Raw genomic sequence first — 21959 nt, 5'->3', positions numbered from 1 at the left:
GTGTTACATGTACCAGATATTTCTCTTACATTTTTAACGTCTTATTTCTCTTGTTAGTTTTGTAAGAGTAAAGCTTTCTACTTTTTCTGAGGCTACAATTTTAGAATAGTGCAAGACATAAACAATAATAGTGGACATTTAAAAAACAATCATATTTCACTGAGTTCAGAATAATGTCTGTGTTTTCTTTATCACAAGGCCTATTTCAGTAAGGACTATGATTTTAAAGTTTATATTCTCCCGTGAACATATAACCTTTCTTACATTCTTACACAGAATTGCTTCCAAAATATCTTCCTGATCCATCCTTAGAAATCCTTAAATTTCAGATTGCAAGGCAAACTGGGTGGAATACTACTTTTGAGTTATCAGCCACAATACCATTAAATGCATTATTTTAATTTCTTGCATATGTTCATGTTTTACATATATTAAAAAACCTTATTAAACAAAAGGTGTATGCTTATTGATCCTTAAATTTCTGTTACTCCATGCAAGGGCTAACACAGTAAAGTATACCTTTACCACATGTGTGCTGATGCTCCAAGTATCTTGGGGGAAAGTCATCTTTTAATCAGTCCATAGTTGGATATACAAAATGGGTTTGCAAGCTAATGTGCACTGGATCCATCACACTGGTGTCAAAGTTTTGTGAGATGCATGTGACATCCATCGTGTATGTCAATTATGTTGTTTGCATCTCTAATTTCCTCCATAAAACAGAGAGTTTAGGCTTTTTGCTGTCTCCTAAATCAAAAAAGTTTCCTGAATCAGTTTTCAGGAAACAAATATGTTGTGTCTGACTTTGTATAAATTACTTATCAGCAGAGAATCAACTTTGACTTTAGCTAGTTGGTTGGTAAGGAAGTCACATAAGTCATTTATGACATTCATAGAACATGAAATTTTATTGAATTTAGTATGAGTATGTTCACTTTGCTTTGATTTTCTTATGATCCAGATAATATGAATTAAACTAATTTTTTAAAGAACTATTGTTATTATATAAATTTTCATAATATAAATTTCTTAATAAATCATTGAGAAACAAAGCAACAACATCTGCTCTAAGATTCCTTGCATTTTACTTAATGTTCTCTTCTAGACACTGATTTCTATTTCATTTATCAAATAAAGAATTATGTATCCCCAATTGCCCAAACTTTTCTTTTGACTGTCACTTGATAATGACTTGTCTGAACTATTTATTCTCTTCATTTATATTTTATATTGCTGTGAATGCAATACAGTAAAACTTGTATTTGAAACATAAAACACCTAAATATTCACTAAACATTGCTAAATAAATTAAAATCTTGAAAACTCACATATATAATGGGGAATCTCCAACCACAGTTGTTTTTGCAGCAAGAAAATCACACCAGGTTTTTCAGAAGTAAAGGGTAATCATTGTTTATTTTGCAAGGAGCAAACTAAGGATAGCCTTTCTGATTTGTTTCGTTTTTACACTATAGATGATGGGGTTGAGCACAGGGGGTAAAAGAAGGTAAACGTTGGCCATCATTGAATGGACTACTTTGGGGGCTGACCGACCATAGCGATGCACTAGGGACAAGCTAAACATAGGGATGTAGAAAATTGCAACTGCTCCAATGTGGGACACACAGGTGCTGAAGACTTTGTACCGTTCTACAGAGGAGGCAATAGTGAGGACAGAGCAAATGATCAATACATAAGACAAGACAATGCATGGAATATCTGCCCCTGTGGTCAGAATGAGACCAACTAATCCACCTATGCTGTTGGCCCGAATGTCTGAACATGCTAACTTAAACACATCTGGATAATAACAGTAGGAATGGGAGAGGGTATTCACTTTACAGAAAGAAACAGGCTTAAGGAGCAAAAGTAGGGGAATTATTAATACTATAGTGCGCATAATCACTAGGAAACCCATCTGAATGATTCTAGAATTAGTAAGAATTGTGGTGTATCTAAGAGGATTACAAATTGCTACATAACGGTCAAAAGCCATAGCCACTAGCACCCCAGATTCTATACAAGTGAACCCATGAAGAAAAAACATCTGAACAATGCACAAATCTAGACTGATTTCATTTGCATGAAACCACAGGATCCTCAAGGTGGTTGTCATTGTAGAAACAGTCAAACCCAGGTCAGTGGCTGAGAGCATGGAGAGGCAATAGTACATAGGTTCATGCAGACTATGCTGAGTCACAATGATAAAGAGGATCATGCTGTTCCCAGAGAGGGCAGTGGCATAAAGACAACAGAAGGGGATGGAGATCCAGGCATGAGCAGACTCTAGACCCGGGATACCAGTCAACAAGAAGGTTGGATAATTCAATGTGAAGTTGCTCAGGAATTCCGTGTTGTCCTGCATTTGTAGCATTTGCCTTTACAACGCTGACATCCTAAGAAGCAACAAATGGTATTGTCATAAAAAAGTATTTAAACAATATTCTGGTAAAAATAACTCCTCTAGGAAATAAATTGCTTTATCCAGAAAACTAAAATTTATTAATCTACAATTGTAGAGGTATTTAGAAAAAACAATAATGTTTTATCCTTAAGTCAAGAAAATATGTGCACATAATTTTGCACATTTATTTTTATTTATATATTTATATTTTTAAATATTTATATATTTATTTTTGTGTTCATAGATTTTAAGTCCCAACAGATTGTGTACATAGAAAGTCACTTCTAGGAATGTAGGAAATTGGAATGTTTCAATGTGGGAGACTCAGTTCCTAAAACACAGTAAAACAAATGCATTGGACTTTGAATATTCTGTTTAAAGTGATCAAGAGAAACTTACTTAAACCTACAGAAATCCACAAGATACCCCCACAATAGACTGCTGGCAATGGTCGAGAGACAGCCGGAGCTGACCTACTCTGGTGATGGGATGGTCAAACACCCTAATAGTAGTGCCAGAAACCCCATCCAAGGACTGAGGAATATGGATGCAGAGATCCGCGGCTAAGCCCCGGGTGGAGCTCCGGGAGTCTAATTATCGAGAAAGAGGAGGGTTTATATGAGTGAGAATTGTTGAGACCAAGGTTGGATAAAGCACAGGGACAAATAGCCAAACGAATGGAAACACATGAACTATGAACCAAAGGCTGAGGGGCCCCCAACTGGATCAGGACCTCTGAATAGGTGAGACAGTTGATTGGCTTGATCTGTTTGGGAGGCATCTAGGCAGTGGTACTGGGTCCTGTGCTCATTGCGTGAGATGGCTGTTTGAAACCTGGGGCTTATGCAGGGATGCTTGGCTCAGTCTGGAAGGAGGGGACTGGACCTGCCTGGACTGAGTCTACCAGGTCGATCTCAGTCCTAGGGTGAGGCTTTTCCATGGAGGAGGTGGGAATGGGGGGTGGACTGGGGGGAAGGGGAGGGGGCAGGAGGGGGGAGAACAAGGGAATCTGTGGCTGATATGTAGAACTGAATGGTGTTGTAAAATAAAATAAAAGGAAAAAAAAAAGATGTTCTTATGTTTGGAATGCATGTGTGACACTCCAGAAATAGATCTCTAGAAATAGATCATTTTAATCCCACAGAATAGATGAGCAGGCAAAAAGAGTGGGCTACTAAAAGAAAAATGATGAAGACAGAGTGTTGTGGAAGTTTAAGGGAAGGATTATCTCTCCTAAGCCATGGGAAGCCTGAATGCTTTATGAAAACCATAAAAACAAAGAGACCCTGTTTCCCCATGTATATGATGATAACAGAGATGAACTGTTTGAGCAGCCAAGTTTAGTGAGTATTAAAACATTCAAATGCAGTTCAGAGTATGCTAGTGATCTTGAAAAAAGCAGGTGCACTTGCTAACTGAAACTGACACTCTACAGCAGTGGCTTAGAGAGTGGGTGTACAAATGTCTTTATACAGTTAATTTCATTTTTAGAAACGTAACAGTTAAGGCATTGACAGAAACAGATTGTTACTAATGGAGGCTGAAAAGAATATGAATGTGTTATGAAAAAGGGAAAATTTAGATAAACATACAAATTTATAAACTGATTTATAAACTGTGGTTATAGATACAATAGACAATGATGCATTTTACATAAAGAATGAGCAAATTCAGTTGATACATAAAAATCTGAAAGCATCATATGAATGAACACAGTACAAGAGAGTAATTAGATTCCAGGAAGATGAGGTTAGCATTTTCGTTGCTAGGGTGTGTCAAGTAGATAGATTGATGGAAAAATCATTCCAGGGTGTTTTCTCAGGGAATTATGATGGTTATATTATCTCCTTTCCCAAAAGTATGGAGTGATGGATATTAGCTTAAGGACAAGGTAGAAGATAGAATTAGACAGGCAGATGATTCTACAGGCATAAGTGTTATGGATCCCTGTTCATTTAAATTTATAAATCACATAATTCATTTATAGGAGCACTAAAAATCAAATTATAGCACTATTACCTAGTTAAGGTTTTCAGTCAAATTTAGCATGAAATTTGCTTTACACTAATAAATATCTTGTAATGTGTTTTTAATTTATCATTCTTCTAATGCTGTTTTTCTTTTTGTTTATTCTCTAATTTCATGAGTTTCAGCTATCTGAGAAGAATAATTACAATATATATCTACAGATTGCTTTATAATATTATATGGATCCCAAAGAGTAGAGTAGTGTATGCTATCACCTGAATTTTCTGTAAGACTGAATATTTATGTGAAGATAATAAATAAAATTAAAGACAACACTGTGAACATTCTTATCTGTCTTACCAGGGTCGTGTGGAAACAGGAACTTTCTATGTCTTTGCTATCAGACATAGAACAGGCTATCATGCTGGGACCTATGGACTTCTTAGTAAATTTGAACTGAACTGTGAGATTATATGTAAGATGTGTATCTCTCTAGAGAACCTTACAAAGAAGAAACATCATGTATAAAAACTCAAGATACCATCATTGACTCCCAGAATGTTTTAAGCTACTATCTCAAATGAACAGCGGTATCCCCAGGAGTATTGAATCATACACAAAGCACTCATAAATAGTTGACTCTCCATATTGATGTGCCCTGTTTCTTGCGCATTCTGTCACACTCACTGTGAGTTCACATGTGCACTGTTGTGTCTGAAAAAGAAAAAAACACCACTGTTTTCTTGTAGTTATCCATTACCACCTCTGGCTCATGCAATGTTCCCACACTCTCTTCTCTGTTGATTCCTGAGTCTTGTGGGAAAGGCTGCTCTCTAGCTGTCCCATTTAGGACTTAGTATTCCATAATTTCTTATTCTTGGAATGCTGACCGGCTATGGGTCTTTGTATTAATTGCCATCTAATTCAGGTAGAAACTTCTCTGATGTGAGCTGATGGTTGCACTAATCTACAGGTATATCAATAAGCATAAGAAGTCATTTTAATACTATACCCACTTAGCAAAATAACAGTGGGTTCTCCCCTAGGGCCTAGGACATATCTAGACACAAGTTCTTGTCTTCAATAATGTTGCCAGGTATGGGTTCTATCTAGTTGAGAGGATCTTAAATCTGATCAGAAAGTGATCACTTACACCCATAACATTTGAGCTGCTATTGTGCCAGTAGGCATTTCTTGCCAAGACAGTTACTGTTGTAGCTCATGGAGTTCAAAGATGAGTAAAGCTGTGCCTAGCATCTTCTACATCAATCAAGGTAACCAGAAGTAATGAAGCTTTCAGATCAATATGACATTGATTTCTCTCTGTTTTATGACTCAGATATGTGGTGTCTTCAGCAATAGAGCATGATAGATTATGGCCAAACTTAACTAAGATGCACAATGTAATACTTAAACACAGGTATACAAGGTGTCCTTATCAGATCAGGCTAATTAGTACATGCATAGCCCTGGCCATTTATCACTTCTCTGTATAAAAGCTTTTCTATGTATTTTGATATTTGGTGTTTTTGATTAAAGAATAAGAATAAAATGGAAGAAATCTCTTGAATCTGAGACTAAAGCATTACAGAGAATTCATTCAGATGCCTGTGCTTTTTAAACTGTGTACATACTTATATACAAATGTGTAGTTGGATGTTTTCCTGCCTTGACTACCCACTACCCACCCTAGCAACTGCTTCCACATTACAACATGGAGTCTTAATATTATTTATACTCAGCCAATAGCTCAGGCTTGTTATTAGCTATTTTTTCTTTATTAAGAATTTTTTTTATTAATTTTACATACCAACCTCAGATCCATCTCTTTTCCCTCCTCCCACTCCCTCCTCAGCCTTTCCCCCAAATCAATCAGTAAATTGTGGGTGAGGGGTACAATAGAGGGGATGGGATGGGAAATCAGAACTGGCTAACTCTATGCTTTGCCACATGACTTGAATGACTTATGGGTTGTTACCTCATTCTCCACACATCCTGCTTGCTCAGTGGTTTTCTGGCATCTCTCCTCACTCCACCCTTCCAACTCCCAGAGTCCTCTGTGTCTGGCTATCCAGCCTGTGCTTCTTGCCCAGCAACTGGCCTGTCAGCTTTTTTTTTTTTAACCAGTGAGAGCAATACATATTCACAGTGTCCAGAAGGATTATTCCACAGCACAAATGGATCTTGTTTTCATAGACAAACAATTTACAAAGAAAATACAGACAACAAATAAAAATAACTGTGGAATTTGTCCTGGAGTGACAGTTTTTCTCTTAGATAGGAAGAGTTAAAAGGGAAGAGTTATAAATAGTTATAAAGTTATAAAGAAAGGAAGAGTAATAAAGTTACAACACTACCCTACTGCTCAGCCTCTAGTCCTTCATTAATTGTCAGCCATATAATTAAGATAAACTATTTTAAAACATTTTCACAGTCAGTTTCCAGGAAGAATTGGTTTCTACAATGCTTTGTTGGCTAATCTTAACTGATTTTGGGGTGAGGATAGAAACTGATCTATTTGTGCATTTTATCTGTTATCCTAAGGGAAGAATGAAGAAGAAATGAACACTCTCACTCCTTGTGGTCAGAGATGGTTATGATAAGAAAATAATCTTCAGTAATGTGGTCTACCTGTCACTAGAACACAGGGCATTAGAAAACATATGAAAATGAAATGTAGTTTAACATTCCAGCAAGCTCTATGAGCATTAATTTTCCACAACAGTGACACAATGTTTTTATGAAAAGAAAACACCTTAAGGTAGTAAGGATTTATTTGGTTCAAGCTCAGTTGGTTCCATTGCTGAGGACCTAGAGTGAGGCTGAAATATGGAAGTGGCATTTGGTGGGGAATAGCATCTTACCAAATGGTGAGCAGCAAGCAGGGAAAGACAGGAATGGATCATGGAAGGACATTAGCTCCAAGGACACAATCCCAGTGACTTGACTTCATCCAGAACAGTTCTGCCTCCAATGTAGTGCTACTAATGGAGAACAAGCCATGGACCCATGAGTCCATGGGAGACATTTCATGTTCAAACCATATCTGGAATGGGTGATCATTAACTGTCTAAGCTGGGACTCTAGGTTTTTAGTTCACTATGCACAGAAAAGCATCATTTTGAAGATTATCTGTGTTGTTGTTTATCCTATGGAAATTTGCTTGCTGACTGCTATGGGACAACTGACTTGTATTTCATTTCATTATAATACTATAAAATTAGTGTATTGTGTTATTTTAATATCAGTAGAAACAATGGCATATGTTGCTGGCCCTGCAGCTGGGATCCCGCTGTCTCTAATCCTGGGGGCAGTGGGTGAATAGACGCAGAACCAATGGCACAGGCTCTGTTAGACTTCAAGTAATCTCGTTTATTAAACAAAGGACTGAGGCATTTATGTGTGTAGGTTTTAGCAGGCTCTGCTTCCAGCTGCATGGTGTTTCCTGGTTGGCTCTGGGTCATATGTCAGCAGTGGTCATCTTGTCCAGTTTCAGGGTCCTCTAGGTTAGGATACTACTGTACATGTCAGAGCTCTTTGTTTGTTTAAGGCATGGCCTAGTGCTTTTGGCCTTAGCCACCTCAGGAACAGAATAACAGGAATGGAGTAATTCTCCAAAATGAAACAGAGCTATGTTCAAATTATAAATCTTCCTGATAACCAACATAAAATTTGTAGGGATAGTATGCAGGATAGGACTACTTATATTCATACTTTTACAAAAATCATGTCATTTAATTTTGCAATCACTCTTTAATACAGCTATAAATGTCATACTTTATAGAAACCGGTATTGAAGTGAGATCTTCTTACTTGACTAGTAGTATCAATTGAAATTATGTGGTGTGCTTACTATCTGACACTCAGATGTAAACGTCACTGTGAAATGCAGAAGCAAAATGAACTTTGCAATGCTTTTTCTTTCTAATACAAATTAATATTTCTGTCTTTTGTATATTGATTCAAAGTAATAAATAGCAGTGTACTTTTAAGTTTTGTCGTATTCAATTAAATATTAAATTTAATATGTTGATGCAGTCATTGGAAAATCTAGATTGTGCATTCTTCTATACATTGTCCTAAAAGAAGAAATAGAATACATTTTGCAGGTGGACTGGGGCAGGTAAGGATGGGTACAGGAGGGATGAGTCCAAGGGGGTAAAAATTCACTCACTACATCAGTTGGATCACATGTATTGCATTTGTATTGTTTTTCATATCTATTTCTCCTGACTAGAAAATAAAATCTGAGCCAATGCATTGTCTATATTCCCTCATGGCTATGGATGTTCAATACATTATCACTGCTCGGTATAATATCCTTGCTTTGGAATAGTCACTCAAGTGTTTCAAGCCACTTGTAAATGAATCCCTGTCCCCTAGACTTCAGGCAATGGGGATTAGAAAAATAATACACACCTAGTTTTTCATCATTGTAACAAGTTACCTGAGATACAATTAAAAAGGAAGAATATCCTACTTTGGCAAGTGGATACAGAGCTCAGGTCCTGCTCACTTGGTTGTGTTGCTTTGAGCTAATTCATCATGGCAGGAGGGTCTGCTGGAGGCCTGTTTACCTCATGCCAGCTTGAAGGCCACGAGAAATAATGAACTAGGATTCCTGATGCCCCTGAAATATTACACCCAATGAGATAGTGTTCTTTTGTGGGTCGCATCAGTTTCCATTGCCTTCCAGTACTGCCAAAGCCTTAAACCATGTGTTCTTCATTAGTTTGCAAAATTCTCTTTTGTTTAATCAGTAGCAAAATTGTATGTGTACCAAAGAACTGTCTTAAAATAAATATTTTTGTAATTGATTTTTAGTGAAATGTTTGTTTTATATGCCTATTTTATATATCTATGTACCAGGGTCATGTAAACCTTAATTATTATTTAAATAGTAAAATTAAACTCCAGCAAATAAAGGTAAGTTTTGAATACTATTGTGAAAAAGAAAACAAGAAGGCCCTAAGCCTTATTAACAACAGTGGGTATTATTAGCATTTAGATGTCTGTTAAATAAGCTCCTATACATGTGTATTCATTTTATAATTAGCATTGAGAATTATGGGAATTAAAGTTATTTTCTCTAAACCTTAATAGCATATCAATAACTCTTCACATCTTCACTACAAATAAAATATCACCTAGTATTCAATCACATTTCTTCATTTGGCTTCATTTATTTTTCCCTCTCCTTCCTACCCTCTTCCCCTCATTTTCTTCTCTCCTTCCTTCCCAGTCTGCCTTTCTTCCACTTCCTCCTTCTCTTCTCCCCTGCTCCTTTCCTCCTTCCTTACCTTCCTCTCTTCTTCTGTTTTAATTTATTGAGATAAAATTTTTCTGTATAGTCCAGACTGGCCTCAAACTCACAATGTTGCTGCCTCAGGTTCCCTGATGCTGTGATTATTGGCATTTACCACCTCACTCAGTTCCTACAGGATGAGTTGTATGTTTTCTATTTATTTTATATATCAGGATTCAGGCAGGAATTAAACATATGTCTGTTTCTAAAAGGATATTTTTAATAAAGAAATTACCAAATGGAAAAAGGTGCATATTTTTGACTGATGAAATGTCTAGGTTCTTCTAATTGATCCACGACAATCTAGTAAAATATTTACTGATGAAAACTTTCTAGATTTTGAAGTTAATAACATAATTCAATAAGCAAAAGTTTTTATATGAATGAAGATCTGGATAAAGAAATCATTATAAGAATAACTACAATTAAATTTTGCCGTAAAAATCCACAGTGACTTTTGTCTTTTCCAAATAACATTGAGATATTTGGTTTAATATCAACTTGAAAACAGAACTGAAGACACCAATAAATAAATTTCATTTAAAAAGAGTTTTTTTTCTTTCATGAAGAATATACATTAACTAATTTTGTATAATACACCACATCTCTCAGATCTCTAGCTGTGGATACCATGAAATTCATTCTTCCTTGTTCTGGAAGATTTCCAGCCTATAGGCTAGCTTTTGTCATAGTGATGACTTTACAATGGTAGGTAGGAGCCTGGGAACTGTTCCTCATCTGTGTGGATACATCAGTGTGGGTGACTGAAGCATGGGATGCTGTGATCCATGGTTCAAGGGCCTTTTCCACAACATCCTTGGATAACCCTGTCCCTGATCTGTTTGGTTCTAACTCCATAGATGATGGGGTTGAGCATGGGAGGAACTAGAAGATAGACATTAGCAAACATAATGTGTACAACACGGGGCACATGGTGGCCAAAGCGGTGGGTGAGGAAGGTGAAAAGGGCTGGAATATATAAGGCTAAAATGACACCAATATGAGAAGCACATGTACCAAAAGCTTTGAGGCGGACTTCACCTGAGGGCAACCTCAGCACAGCTCTCAGAATCATCACATAAGATACACTGATGACAATTATATCAAAGCCACCCACAGAAAAAGCCACAAAGAGCCCATATCCACGATTGATCTTGGTATCAGCACACACCAACTTGAGCACAGCCATGTGCTCACAGTAGGACTGGGGAATGACCTTGTTGGGGCAGAAGGGCATCCTGGAGATCATGAAGCAGAAGGGGCTCACCCACAGCAGCCCTCTGACCATCACAGCTGCCCCAAGTTTGATGACTACAGATGTGGTCAGGATGCTGGAATGTCGGAGTGGAAAGCAGATAGCCACATAGCGGTCCAAGGCCATAGCCATGAGCACCCCAGACTCCACAGAAGAAAAGGCATGTATAAAGAACACCTGGATGAGGCAGGCATGGTATTCAATCTTGTGATCGTGAAACCAGAGTATGGCCAGCATTTTAGGTTGTGTGGAGGTGGACAGGACCAGGTCAGTGGTAGCCAGCATAGCCAGAAAGAGGTACATTGGCTCATGCAGTGTGTGGTCAATCCGGATTATGTGTAGGATGATGATATTTCCAGTCACTGCCACAATATACATGATGCAGAATGGAAAGGCAACCCAAAATTGATAATCCTCCAGTCCTGGGATTCCAAGCAAGATGAAAAACGTAGAATGAGAAGAGCTGTTCCTTGAAGCCAACATGAAAGAATTGGTTATATTTTCTGTGTAGTGAAATTAATTGGCTTTCTGAGGATCATAACAGACAAGGCATGGATGATTATTTGCACTGTGTAATATTATGATTGAATTCAATAATAAATTGTTGTAAAATCATCTTTTATAATAACTATTATTTTGTAATATAAAATGATGTTACTTAGTATTTTATTAGTATTTGTAACATTCAAAATGATATTAGAACATGTCAGGATCTGGGGTAATTACTTCCTAAAGAAAATATATTCTTGGAAGTAGACTATGCCAAGGGCAAACTCCTGTGACAAATTAGTTACATTAAACCTTGCCATTTTCTATTTAACAAATTACTTGGTCTACCTTTAACACAGGTCCATTTATCTCTGTATTAGATCATTTGAACAGCAGTAGCTCATAGTAGGAAGGAAGCATGGATTAAAGGAACATAGTAATTTATTCTCCTACTATATTTGGTTATTGAAGACAATTATTTTCTTGATTCTAGCCCAAAGAAAACTATAAACCATCTGTGGGTTTGCAATTATACATATTATATTTAATGAAAATCTTAGAACATGAATAGCTTATGCTTTGTGATTGATTTAGTCTCTCTTTAAATCAGTGCCTTTCTCTGGTACAGTGTAAAAGTAGGCACAGGCCACATCTTAGTGCACATCTGCAGTTATATTCCAACACAGACTTGCTAATACAAACTGCAACCTGGGTTTGGTTGTAAGACTGTAGTTAATTTGGGGATGTCCTGGATGGTAAATTATTCATGAAGATGGCTTTGAATCTGACACTGAGACTAGCTCCTCTGTTCTTGATAAAGAGAAGCTGGGTAAATGTATGGTGAAAGAAATATCTAGTGAAGGCCATTATTCAGATACAACAGACTAACAACATCCCCAACTGGAAACTTTCCTGATGGAATCCCCCAAACCCTACTTGAAGGATGTTCCTTAGAGTTATGGTCATTTCTCATACTAGAAGTTATGGAGGATGTTACTGAGTGGCAGCTCGTATCTGTACTTGCTTTAATGTTGCTTGTTTTATGATGTCTGAGCTCTCTGAAGAATGTAACTTGCCCCACCCCACTCCAATAAAAAACAAAACAAAACTGTAAGAGATGTGTGACAGGTGACTTGGTTCTTAGCAAACATCTTTTCACTAAGTCTTTGTTGCCTTGTGCTTGGGTTTGAGATCCTCAATTTTTATCTCTTTCATAACAGAAACCTTCAAGAGAAAAGAATATCCTTATAGGCTCCCTCAACAAATCTTTGCAAACTAACAAATGTTTCGTTTTATAGGTCTCTAGGATTCTAAACAGGTTTATTCAGAATTTCAGATGGACCTCATACATTCCTTGTCCCATTCATGTATAATGGTTGAAAGCAGTGGTGCTCAGATTTTAGATGTCTTCTCTATGCCAGTAAGCGTACCAACTTTCCTGGCCAATAATCATGAGATTGCCCAAACTAATATTCCTATAAAATCTCCAGTAACAATTTAAATATTCACATTGTCTGGAACTGAGGACCTCTGACTTGCTTCCTTTTACCAGATTCAATCCCCTGAAACAGTATTATATAATCTGTTTAAACCAGAGGCTTCAGCCTTACCTGCCCAGTATGTCACTCTTGCTTTGTGTGGACAGTCACCAAAATTAAGAGTGATTTAAAGAAGCATTCTTATATAATTGTTATTCTCACCCCCACATGCTGGACTAGGTGCTAAAGACATAGCTTTCTAACATGAACAATTACTTCTGATTAACTGTGGGGGAGAGATTATTGAATTTTGAGACCTTTCACTAAAACCCCTTAAAATTTATTTTTTCTAACTGATGTAATTTCTGTGTCATTATTTACCATGACAAACAATAAGAGCCCAGAGTCACTAAACAAAATGATCTGTCAATGGTCACATTGTAAAATTATTGTCAGAGTACATGACTCTTGGACCAGGGATTCTAGAGGCACACAGTACTGTCTTTGTTGGTAATTGAGAATCCTGCTCCAGATGAGTCAAGCAAATCATTGACCTGTTATGACAGGACGATATTCAGGGATCTTAGACAACATACTTTAATAGAGAACTGGGACTCAGGATTCTTGCTATTTTTCTGGAGCACGATCTAGGTTGGGCTTTTAGTGTCTCTAGGAATGTATTACTTTCTCTAGATTCTTTCTGCCCTTCATTTCCTTCCTTCCTTCTTTCTTTCTTTCCTTCCTTTCTTCCTTCTCTTCATCTCCTCTCTCTCTCCACTCTCCCTTCTGTCTGTCTTAGCAGGGTATTGATATATACTACATAGCATAGCTGCCTCCTATGCCAGAATATTGGGAGTTTAGGAATATACGACCATGCAAAACTTGAGATGACATTCTTATTGGTTTCTTCCTGTAAGTCTTAGTAGAGGACTCACTTATTTTACACAGTTAGGAAGTAGAACGCCCCCCATTTTGCATGGTTTAAATGGAAATCCAGTTTTCCTCTTCCCCTCTATCTGAATTTTTTTTTACAGACCCAGAACACTCATAAGAGTCATGTCTTGGTCTTTCTCATTCTATTCTGTTTGGCCTGACTTTATATTCTCAGTGTTCACTGTGTGTAGAAACAACAGAATAACAGAAATGACCTGAGAGCTACATTTGAGATGGAGCTGGGTTCCTCAACAGATGTCTGTTTCTCCCTGAAATTTTCCTTCATGTTCTATGGAATCTATTGTTCTCACATTTAGAAATACCCCTCTGTTTCCCTTTCATTCTCACCAACTGAACACATGAAGATTTATGAGCACAAGCTATGCTTAATGGACAGGAAGTTTGCTGACTCTTTTTTTGATGCATGAGAAAGAATTTCACTATGAAGAGAACATTTTATTGGCTGCTTTGGTTTGAAAGATGGAGCTGTGCAGTCCTTAGACAAGAGGAAATGAACACACAATTTCTCTCTTGACCAATACTCCATGTTCTTCTACTCATCTATAACATGTATTATGCTTATTTTTATAGGATGTAACTAGTATTAGCATACTATATAATACTACACAATAGAAGGTGAAATAAAGTTACTTCTTATCAAACATTACAGAAAGGGTAATGGCATTTTGATTCTGACTGTGGAATATCTGAACCTAAGTGTAGAGCATGTGAGATTCAGAATCAGTCTGTTGCTGGAGAGCTTCTGTCTGGAGGGCATCTTCCTACCTTTCTAGGTCTGACACAGTGGAAGCCATGATTCTTCTCCCCATCTCAGGGTGTGGCTCAGTGGACTTGGGTTTCTAGATGGGTTGTTCCCAACAAGTCAGGACTTTCTATATAATACATGACTTTGCCTTCAAGATTCTTGAAAAGTCCACATTTCCCACTGATTTTTGAGAAGGAATGGATGCCTGATGCAAAAAGAATAACTCCTCCTGAGATCTGCTATATCTTTGAACAAGCCTACTGTGACTAAAAAGTTCTGACAAGCCCCTGGGATCCAGCTTTGGATAGAGACCTCAGATCAGTGTCTATTTAAAGAGCTGTGTGGTCTATCTCTTCCCCAAAGCGCTGGTTCTTTCCCTCTTTCTATATCCACTGCCTCATATTAACAATGACTCCCTCTGAGACTAGAATCTAAAGGTGGAAGCATTAACCCCTAACTTGATTCTCTTGTCTGTGTACAGGAACACAGAGACACTTTAAATGAATGCACAGAAAGTGTGTTGTTGGGATTATGTGAATGAGCTTATGCTTATGCTTACATTTTCTGTTAAAGTATTTATAGTTATCATTTAAAGCATATTATGTACAACATGACAGCTCATTGATATTTCACATCTGCTTATGTATGACTGTGAGAAGTTGCCTATAAACATTAAAGGCATTGGGTGTATGTGTGCATATATGTATACATGTAAAAGTGCTGAAAATTATTTGTATTAAATATATGTGTAATTAATGGAATGCTCTCATTTTATGTGTTCATGGTTACAGAATGCACAGAATTTGTGAAAATACACGCCTGGTTACATTTCTAATAGTGTGAAATTGCATATAATGGTGCATACATATGATGGACTTAAGTATATGGCAGTATTTTGAGTTAGGGCCAAAATGATGATGGTGATTAGGTAAGACCCTAGAAAAGAATGATAAAGTCCTACTCCAATAATACTAAAGTTCATATCTGAACACAAAACCATGCACATGAGTGCACACACACACACACACACACACACACACACACACACACACTGAGATAGAGATAGAGATAGAGATAGAGATAGAGATAGAGAGAGAGAGAGAGAGAGAGAGAGAGAGAGAGAGAGAGAGAGAGCCCATGAACAAGGAGGCAGAGATCAAGGTGTTGCCCCTATAAATGCACGTTTCCATCAAATTATCAGAAGCTAGAAGGACACAAGAGATTTTCCCACAATATCAAGTAAATTAATTACATCTACTAACACACTGATAATGGATCTGAGGCCCTTGGATATATGACAGAGGGATTTCTCTGGTTAAGCCAATAAGTTTGTGAGTCTTTATCATAGGAGTCCTAGGATAATGATAGTACCAAATGTATCACTAGCCTGCTTGTTCTGTTTTAAATCACGTTGAGCTCAAAATAACTTAGTGGCATTTGTATCCCCAGCTCACAATATTTTACAATATTTTTGTCGCTTCTTTATTAAACAACTATCTAAAATATCTTTATTCTAACTTTGATATTTAATCATTATCCATAAGCCAGGTTTCCTTTTTGTTGGTTTTCAAACTATTTATAAAAAAATATATTTAAAGGTGGTAGTGTAAACATCATAGAGCTATTTGGATTTTCAGTTTATAACCTTGCCTATATTTAAATCTTGATTGTCCAGGAATACATGTTTGTATATTCATTTTAGTATTTATTTGGTACCCTCAGAACATTTTACTATCCAAAGTGGTATCAAGATATCTTCTTTTTCCATACAAGTAGTGGTTTTTTGTATACGTTTTCTCTATAAACATATACCTTGAGAATTTTGTTCATGTCCATAATGTATTTTGATCATATTCATTTGCCATCCCCCATCCAAATCCTCCCATATCTACCCATGTCCCCTTCCATCTTCATGTTGGTTTTGTTTTGTCATTTTTATTTATAACACATTAAGTCTAATTAGTGCTGCCTATATGCACACAGGTTTGGAATGCTGTCAACATAACAGGAGACATACCCCTGAAAAAAACTGACTGCTCATCTGTATGAGCCATCAAAAGTTAATAGCTCCTTGGTTAGGAATGGAAGCTAATGAGCCCCTCTTCCTCCATGCCAGAATTCCTATGGTACAGATCTTCTTAGACAGACAACCACAGCTCTTATGAGCACATGAGCACAAAGGTCTTAAACTCAGCTTTACCCCATCCTCCCAGACTTCTGTCTTTTACAATCTTTCTGCCCTCCTCTTCTTCAGTGTTCTCTAAACCCACAGAGGGAGGATACATGAGAAAGACATCTTATTCTTGGCTAAGAACTGTAGAAACACTTATGCCCAATACCTTGACTAGTTGCATGTCTTTTTATTAACCACTACAGTTATTTCTAATTATAGTAATTGTAACATGAAATCCTCAGGAAGGAAACCCTAAGAAGAATACATACTGACTTGATACACTGGGAAACATGTATCATTTCCCAGAACTGAGGGAAAAAAGGACTAACTCCTACTAATGAGTTTGGGAACATGAAATATTTCCACAGAAGATTTTCTCTCATGTATCTGAGTCCCAGATTTTCCTTCCTGACATCCTGATCTTAGCATAGTAAACTTGTGTTACCTGAACATTTACCTATGCCTACAATTCAACCTCTCTGGCAATAAAGGTATTAGCTGGGATTAGTTATCAGCTATTTCTAGCCTCCGAGGTGAAATGGGAGCGTGTGCATTTGCAAATAGACATCAGCTTTTGCTAGTGGACATGTCAGAGGAGCAGCAGGTAGCTATTGAAATTCAAGGTATCAGTCCACCAGAAAGAAAAATCCTTGATGGGTAAATTTCAGATAGACAGTTCCCCAAGACCACAGACTCCAGAATGTCTTTTGCTTCTGCTGTACCTATACATGTTTGCCACTGCCATCTTTCTCTGGTATCTGGTATTGTGTAAATGGGTGTGGGGAGATTCCCACTCCCTATAATGCATTGTGTTTATCTCATGGAAACATCCCATTCTACTGGGCATTATTACCTGTGAACTATTATGATGATTTCTTCCTAATCTGTACTGTCTAGTTGATAATAATAATGTTAGTTTAAAGGGAGTTTTGATGATAAAAAATGTAAAACAAGGAAGTGTCACACAGCCAGAAAACATGAGTTTCTATTGAGGAGCCACATAGACTGTGACTCAGGTTAATAACTAAGGAAAACAATTAAGTCCTAGGAGACTGGCTCAAATTCTTTTAATCTAAATGTTGAAAGATGGATTCACTAGTTTTGATATGTATCATAGCTGAAACAAAGCCTTAAAATAGCTTCAAGTTAGATTAGATGGTTTGATAACAGCTTTGAGATGAAAAACTCTAGAAAGCAATCTAAAGTTCACAAGAACATATAGCTGAGTTATAGATTCATTAGGTTAGAGTGAAAATTGCAAAGCAGTTCAATTGTTACTAGCTGACCTACTTTCCTTGCTAGGATTGGCTGGTGATCAAAGGTGATAATTAATTCCTTGTATCAATTTTTACCCTCAGACTCCTGATATAAAATACTATTGATGAGTGAATATGCACCCTAAAGATTTCAAGTATAGCTGACTCATTATTTTTCATGTATAAGAGTTTAGGTTTGTGATCCCTTTAAGATTCCTTATAAGATTACCTTTCAAGATAAATAGTAAGTGATTGGTTCTTTCTTTGGAACCATAATATGCAGCCTGCCAGCAAAAGAAATGGCTGAGAAGAATATCTTGCTTGCTCATACTCTGTTAATCTGTACCAAGTTACTTAGATGTAAATGTATATGGGTTCTTGGGATGATTTTGTTGTAATTATGTAAGGAAGATGAAAAACATGTTTTTACCTACATTCATTATAATCATTCACTTGAAAAACAGAATGTAACCACATTGTATTCATATACCACCTGAAAGATTTTGTTGGGGTGTATAAGCTGTAGAGGAAGAATACACCAAAGGGAGAATACAAAAGAATAAAAAAGGAAACCATCAAGAGAGTGTGTGAGTGTCTTTTTCCTTACCCTCTCAGATAAAAAGTCTTAGTATGCCAACTCTGTGGATTCCCTTTGAGCCCTGCACTGCTGGAGGCTGCCCTCCAGGCAGTGAAAGGGTTTCACATATGCTATGCAATTGTAAGTAACTCATTCCTAACTTTCAGCTATCTGTCCATGAAGCAGAACTGAAACTAATATAGTATTCCACACAGCATCAAATATGACCAAGTGTCTAAGTTTCAGCAAAGAAAGTGTAATGGATGGATGCTTCCAACTTGCTTACCTAGAACAGAATGCCTTCAAACATTCTACTTGAAACCTCATTTAACCTGAGAAATTTTAATGTGATGCTGTGTGTCTAGGCATATAAAATAAATATAAAAATTAAAATTTACTAAATAGTAAACCATAAAGTTTATTTTTAATTATATATATATATATATACACATACAAGTTCACTGTGTATTAAAAATGAAAGAAAATATACATGCAAGGAGCTCATTTAATTTTATATAAAGAATTAACTCTTGAATGAGTGATGCTATAAGACATGGAGAATACTCAATATTTTTAATAGTTGGTGAGTACTTTATTTCATAATCATTAATGCTAAGTATAATATTTTACATACACAGTAAAAGAAATATATTTGGAATGGTTCTTAAATTTCAAAATTATGCCATACTCTAAAGCCAAATTAATGAGAAAATTTTGAAACTCATCATAAATTCAAACAGCATTTTTCTAGTCTAACAAAATGTGATCCATATATATATATACTCACTTTATAATGCTGAAGAATAACGTTAGAAAAATATGAGAATCTTTATTTTCTATCATTAAACCACTGTGTTTCGTTAAGAGTAGAAAACTTTACACAGGGAGAAACACATAGAGCTCAAATCTGAGCTGAGGTCCTGCAGTGTTGTTGGAATTGTACAGCAGAACAGAATGTCCAGTGCAAAGTGTGAGCATTGAGTGTTCAGAATCAAGGCTACAGTGAAGTCACATGTTGCAGCACAGTAATCACTACAGAAATGCCTACAGGTTCGTTCTGAATTTTATTATAAATTATGATTTGACTATTGAATGTTCAGAAATCGTTGCTATTGCCATTTTCTTTAGTCCTCACGTGTAGCTGTGCAGCATGACAGAGTCCTAGAATTTAGCAATGGGGACCTAGATGCCTCTGGTCTGACAGAGTGATGGAATGTGATGCTAAAGCAGAATCATTGATTCTTTCATGATTCCTGAAAGAATGATATGATACCTTCCAGAATACAATATCCAACTTAAATCAAAATCTACTCTACTCTTCAATGGAACCCATGCTGTCCTTACTAAGCTTCACCTCCAATTACCATGTGGAGAATATATGTTCTTCATTCTGACATTGTCTGTCATTGTGTGCTTAGTGGTTCTGGTGAGAGGGGTGTAGATATTCCACAAGAGGTCCAATAGTCCTTTTAAACTTTCAAATAGATATCTAATTGTTTCTTTCTGATACGTCAGCAAACAAAAAAGAAGAGTTAAATGTCTCTAAACTTTGATTCCACTAGTCATTGATAATAATTGTGACAATGTGGACAAGTCAGGATATATTGTTGTTACATAATTTTTATTCATCCAGTCCTCTTACTCAGTATTGGCAGTAAATGGACAAAGTCAAAGTTTCAGTTTGTAAAGTATGTGATGGCCAGTGTGAACTGCTGTTTAAGGGCTGTTTAAAGCGATGAGAAGACTCAGGTAGTATGTGATAAATTCTCAGGAAAACTGAAGCATAGGGTACTGTAGATGGCTGTACTAACAGTCCTCTTGTCATCTTCACTGCCGGGAGGTTTTATGTGTGTCCTAGAGAAACTGTCCCTATACTTAACACTGAAGCATGTGCTAGTTATTGCATAATATTTAGTGTATCATCTGTCTCCCTGCTACACCAGGTTTGAGTCACTTCTCCAGTGGGGATCATTATTCAAAACATTGGTGAGGACTTCTTTTGTCCACATTGAACCACCAAATCCAAGATCATACACCTTTTCTGAAGGAAAACCAAATCCAATGACCTGTCAATGGTCATTAAAAATCCCTAGGGATTTTCTTCAGTTCCAGACTATGCTGAAGGAGGTTCTTATTAGCACTAAAGATCTCTGCAGTGTTGAATGTGTTCTTCGTTGTAACTGAATAAGTTCAGTTTGTCAGGTATTTCTATTTCCTTCTTTATTAAAAACATGGCATGTTAGCTTAAAAGAATACTCCCAATCAACTTCTGCACTCAGTAATTCCACTTTTCAATTCACAGGGAGTCAAAACTGGGATGAGAATATCATTATCAAGGTAACACAGGGAAAAAATCTTTGATGATCAAATCATAATAAAAGGTTAATTTATTAAAAATATGTAAAACATTTCCATGAATAGAAAATAAAATTTAAAAAGTATTTTTGAAACAAAGGCTAGAAAGTCAGCTCATTGATTAAGAGCAGTTGCTGCTATAGCAGAGGACCAGAGTTTGGTTCATAGCACTCACGTGGGAAGTTCACAAACCCACCAGTAAAGATATGACTCCTTCTTCTGGCCTCAGTGGACACACATATGCTCACACAGACAGACACACACACACATGAGTGCCTACCCACATGCACATACACAAAATTTTTAAATACACTCCCATAAACATATAAAATAAAATTGGAAATTATATATATGCTGGTCTTCAAAAGAAATTCAAAGACCCGTTTTGATTTAAAGAAAGCCAGTATTTGGTATTTTAAGAGAAAGTTACATTAATCAGAAAGAAGCAAACATGAATTATCTCAATTATAGTCACACAAACAAAACTATCTGAGAAATATAGTGTGGCCAGTTCTCCAGAAACATCTGAAAGTGCAGACAAAAAAAAGGAATTAATTTTGTTCAAGGAGACAGGGATGGCTTCCCAGATATTTAATCATAAACATCCAAATTACATTCACACTGGGAATTGAGCCTGAACCTTTTTTTTTCCAATGGACTTTTACCTGCATGAGAGACTGATGGGCATTTTAGTCCCTCTGAAAATAGAGGAGTGCATCATCATCCCTAGGGCCTTTGATCTACTAAAATGGCATCAGAGGGGGAAGAAGTACAATCAGCCTTTCAGAATGTGACCAACAATCAAAACTGAGGTAACTTTATCCTGGGTCATCACTGGTTAGTCTTGAAGTGCAGAACAGGTGGTTTCACACCTCGGTAAGTGCCTGAAAACCCTAATGTTCCTTTTGTAGACCTCATCAGTCAGGAGCACTATGGGAGCAGCTTACCCTTATCCAGCTATGATTTTTATCATTTAATCCTCACTTCCATATGGAAGCAA

At 36.7% G+C, this 21959-nt stretch overlaps 2 protein-coding genes across 2 annotated transcripts; both read right to left on the bottom strand.

Moving 5' to 3' along the window:
* Positions 1-1414: 1414 nt before the first annotated feature.
* LOC143272191 (olfactory receptor 51F1-like) lies at positions 1415-2374 on the bottom strand. The gene has a single exon (XM_076566076.1). The coding sequence runs from the start codon at positions 2372-2374 to the stop codon at positions 1415-1417; it is 960 nt and encodes a 319-aa protein (XP_076422191.1).
* Positions 2375-10470: 8096 nt separating this feature from the next.
* On the bottom strand, positions 10471-11415 carry LOC102921938 (olfactory receptor 52R1-like). Its single transcript, XM_006997809.3, has one exon. The coding sequence runs from the start codon at positions 11413-11415 to the stop codon at positions 10471-10473; it is 945 nt and encodes a 314-aa protein (XP_006997871.3).
* Positions 11416-21959: the final 10544 nt, after the last annotated feature.

Source organism: Peromyscus maniculatus, chromosome 1 (genome assembly GCF_049852395.1).
Source record: "Peromyscus maniculatus bairdii isolate BWxNUB_F1_BW_parent chromosome 1, HU_Pman_BW_mat_3.1, whole genome shotgun sequence".
Classification (NCBI taxonomy): domain Eukaryota; kingdom Metazoa; phylum Chordata; class Mammalia; order Rodentia; family Cricetidae; genus Peromyscus; species Peromyscus maniculatus.
This window is presented reverse-complemented; position numbering and strand designations above follow the sequence as displayed.

Bases quoted from the DNA above. Each gene is read 5' to 3' on its own strand.
- LOC143272191 (XM_076566076.1), bottom strand. From the start codon at position 2,374: ATGCTACAAATGCAGGACAACACGGAATTCCTGAGCAACTTCACATTG.
- LOC102921938 (XM_006997809.3), bottom strand. From the start codon at position 11,415: ATGTTGGCTTCAAGGAACAGCTCTTCTCATTCTACGTTTTTCATCTTG.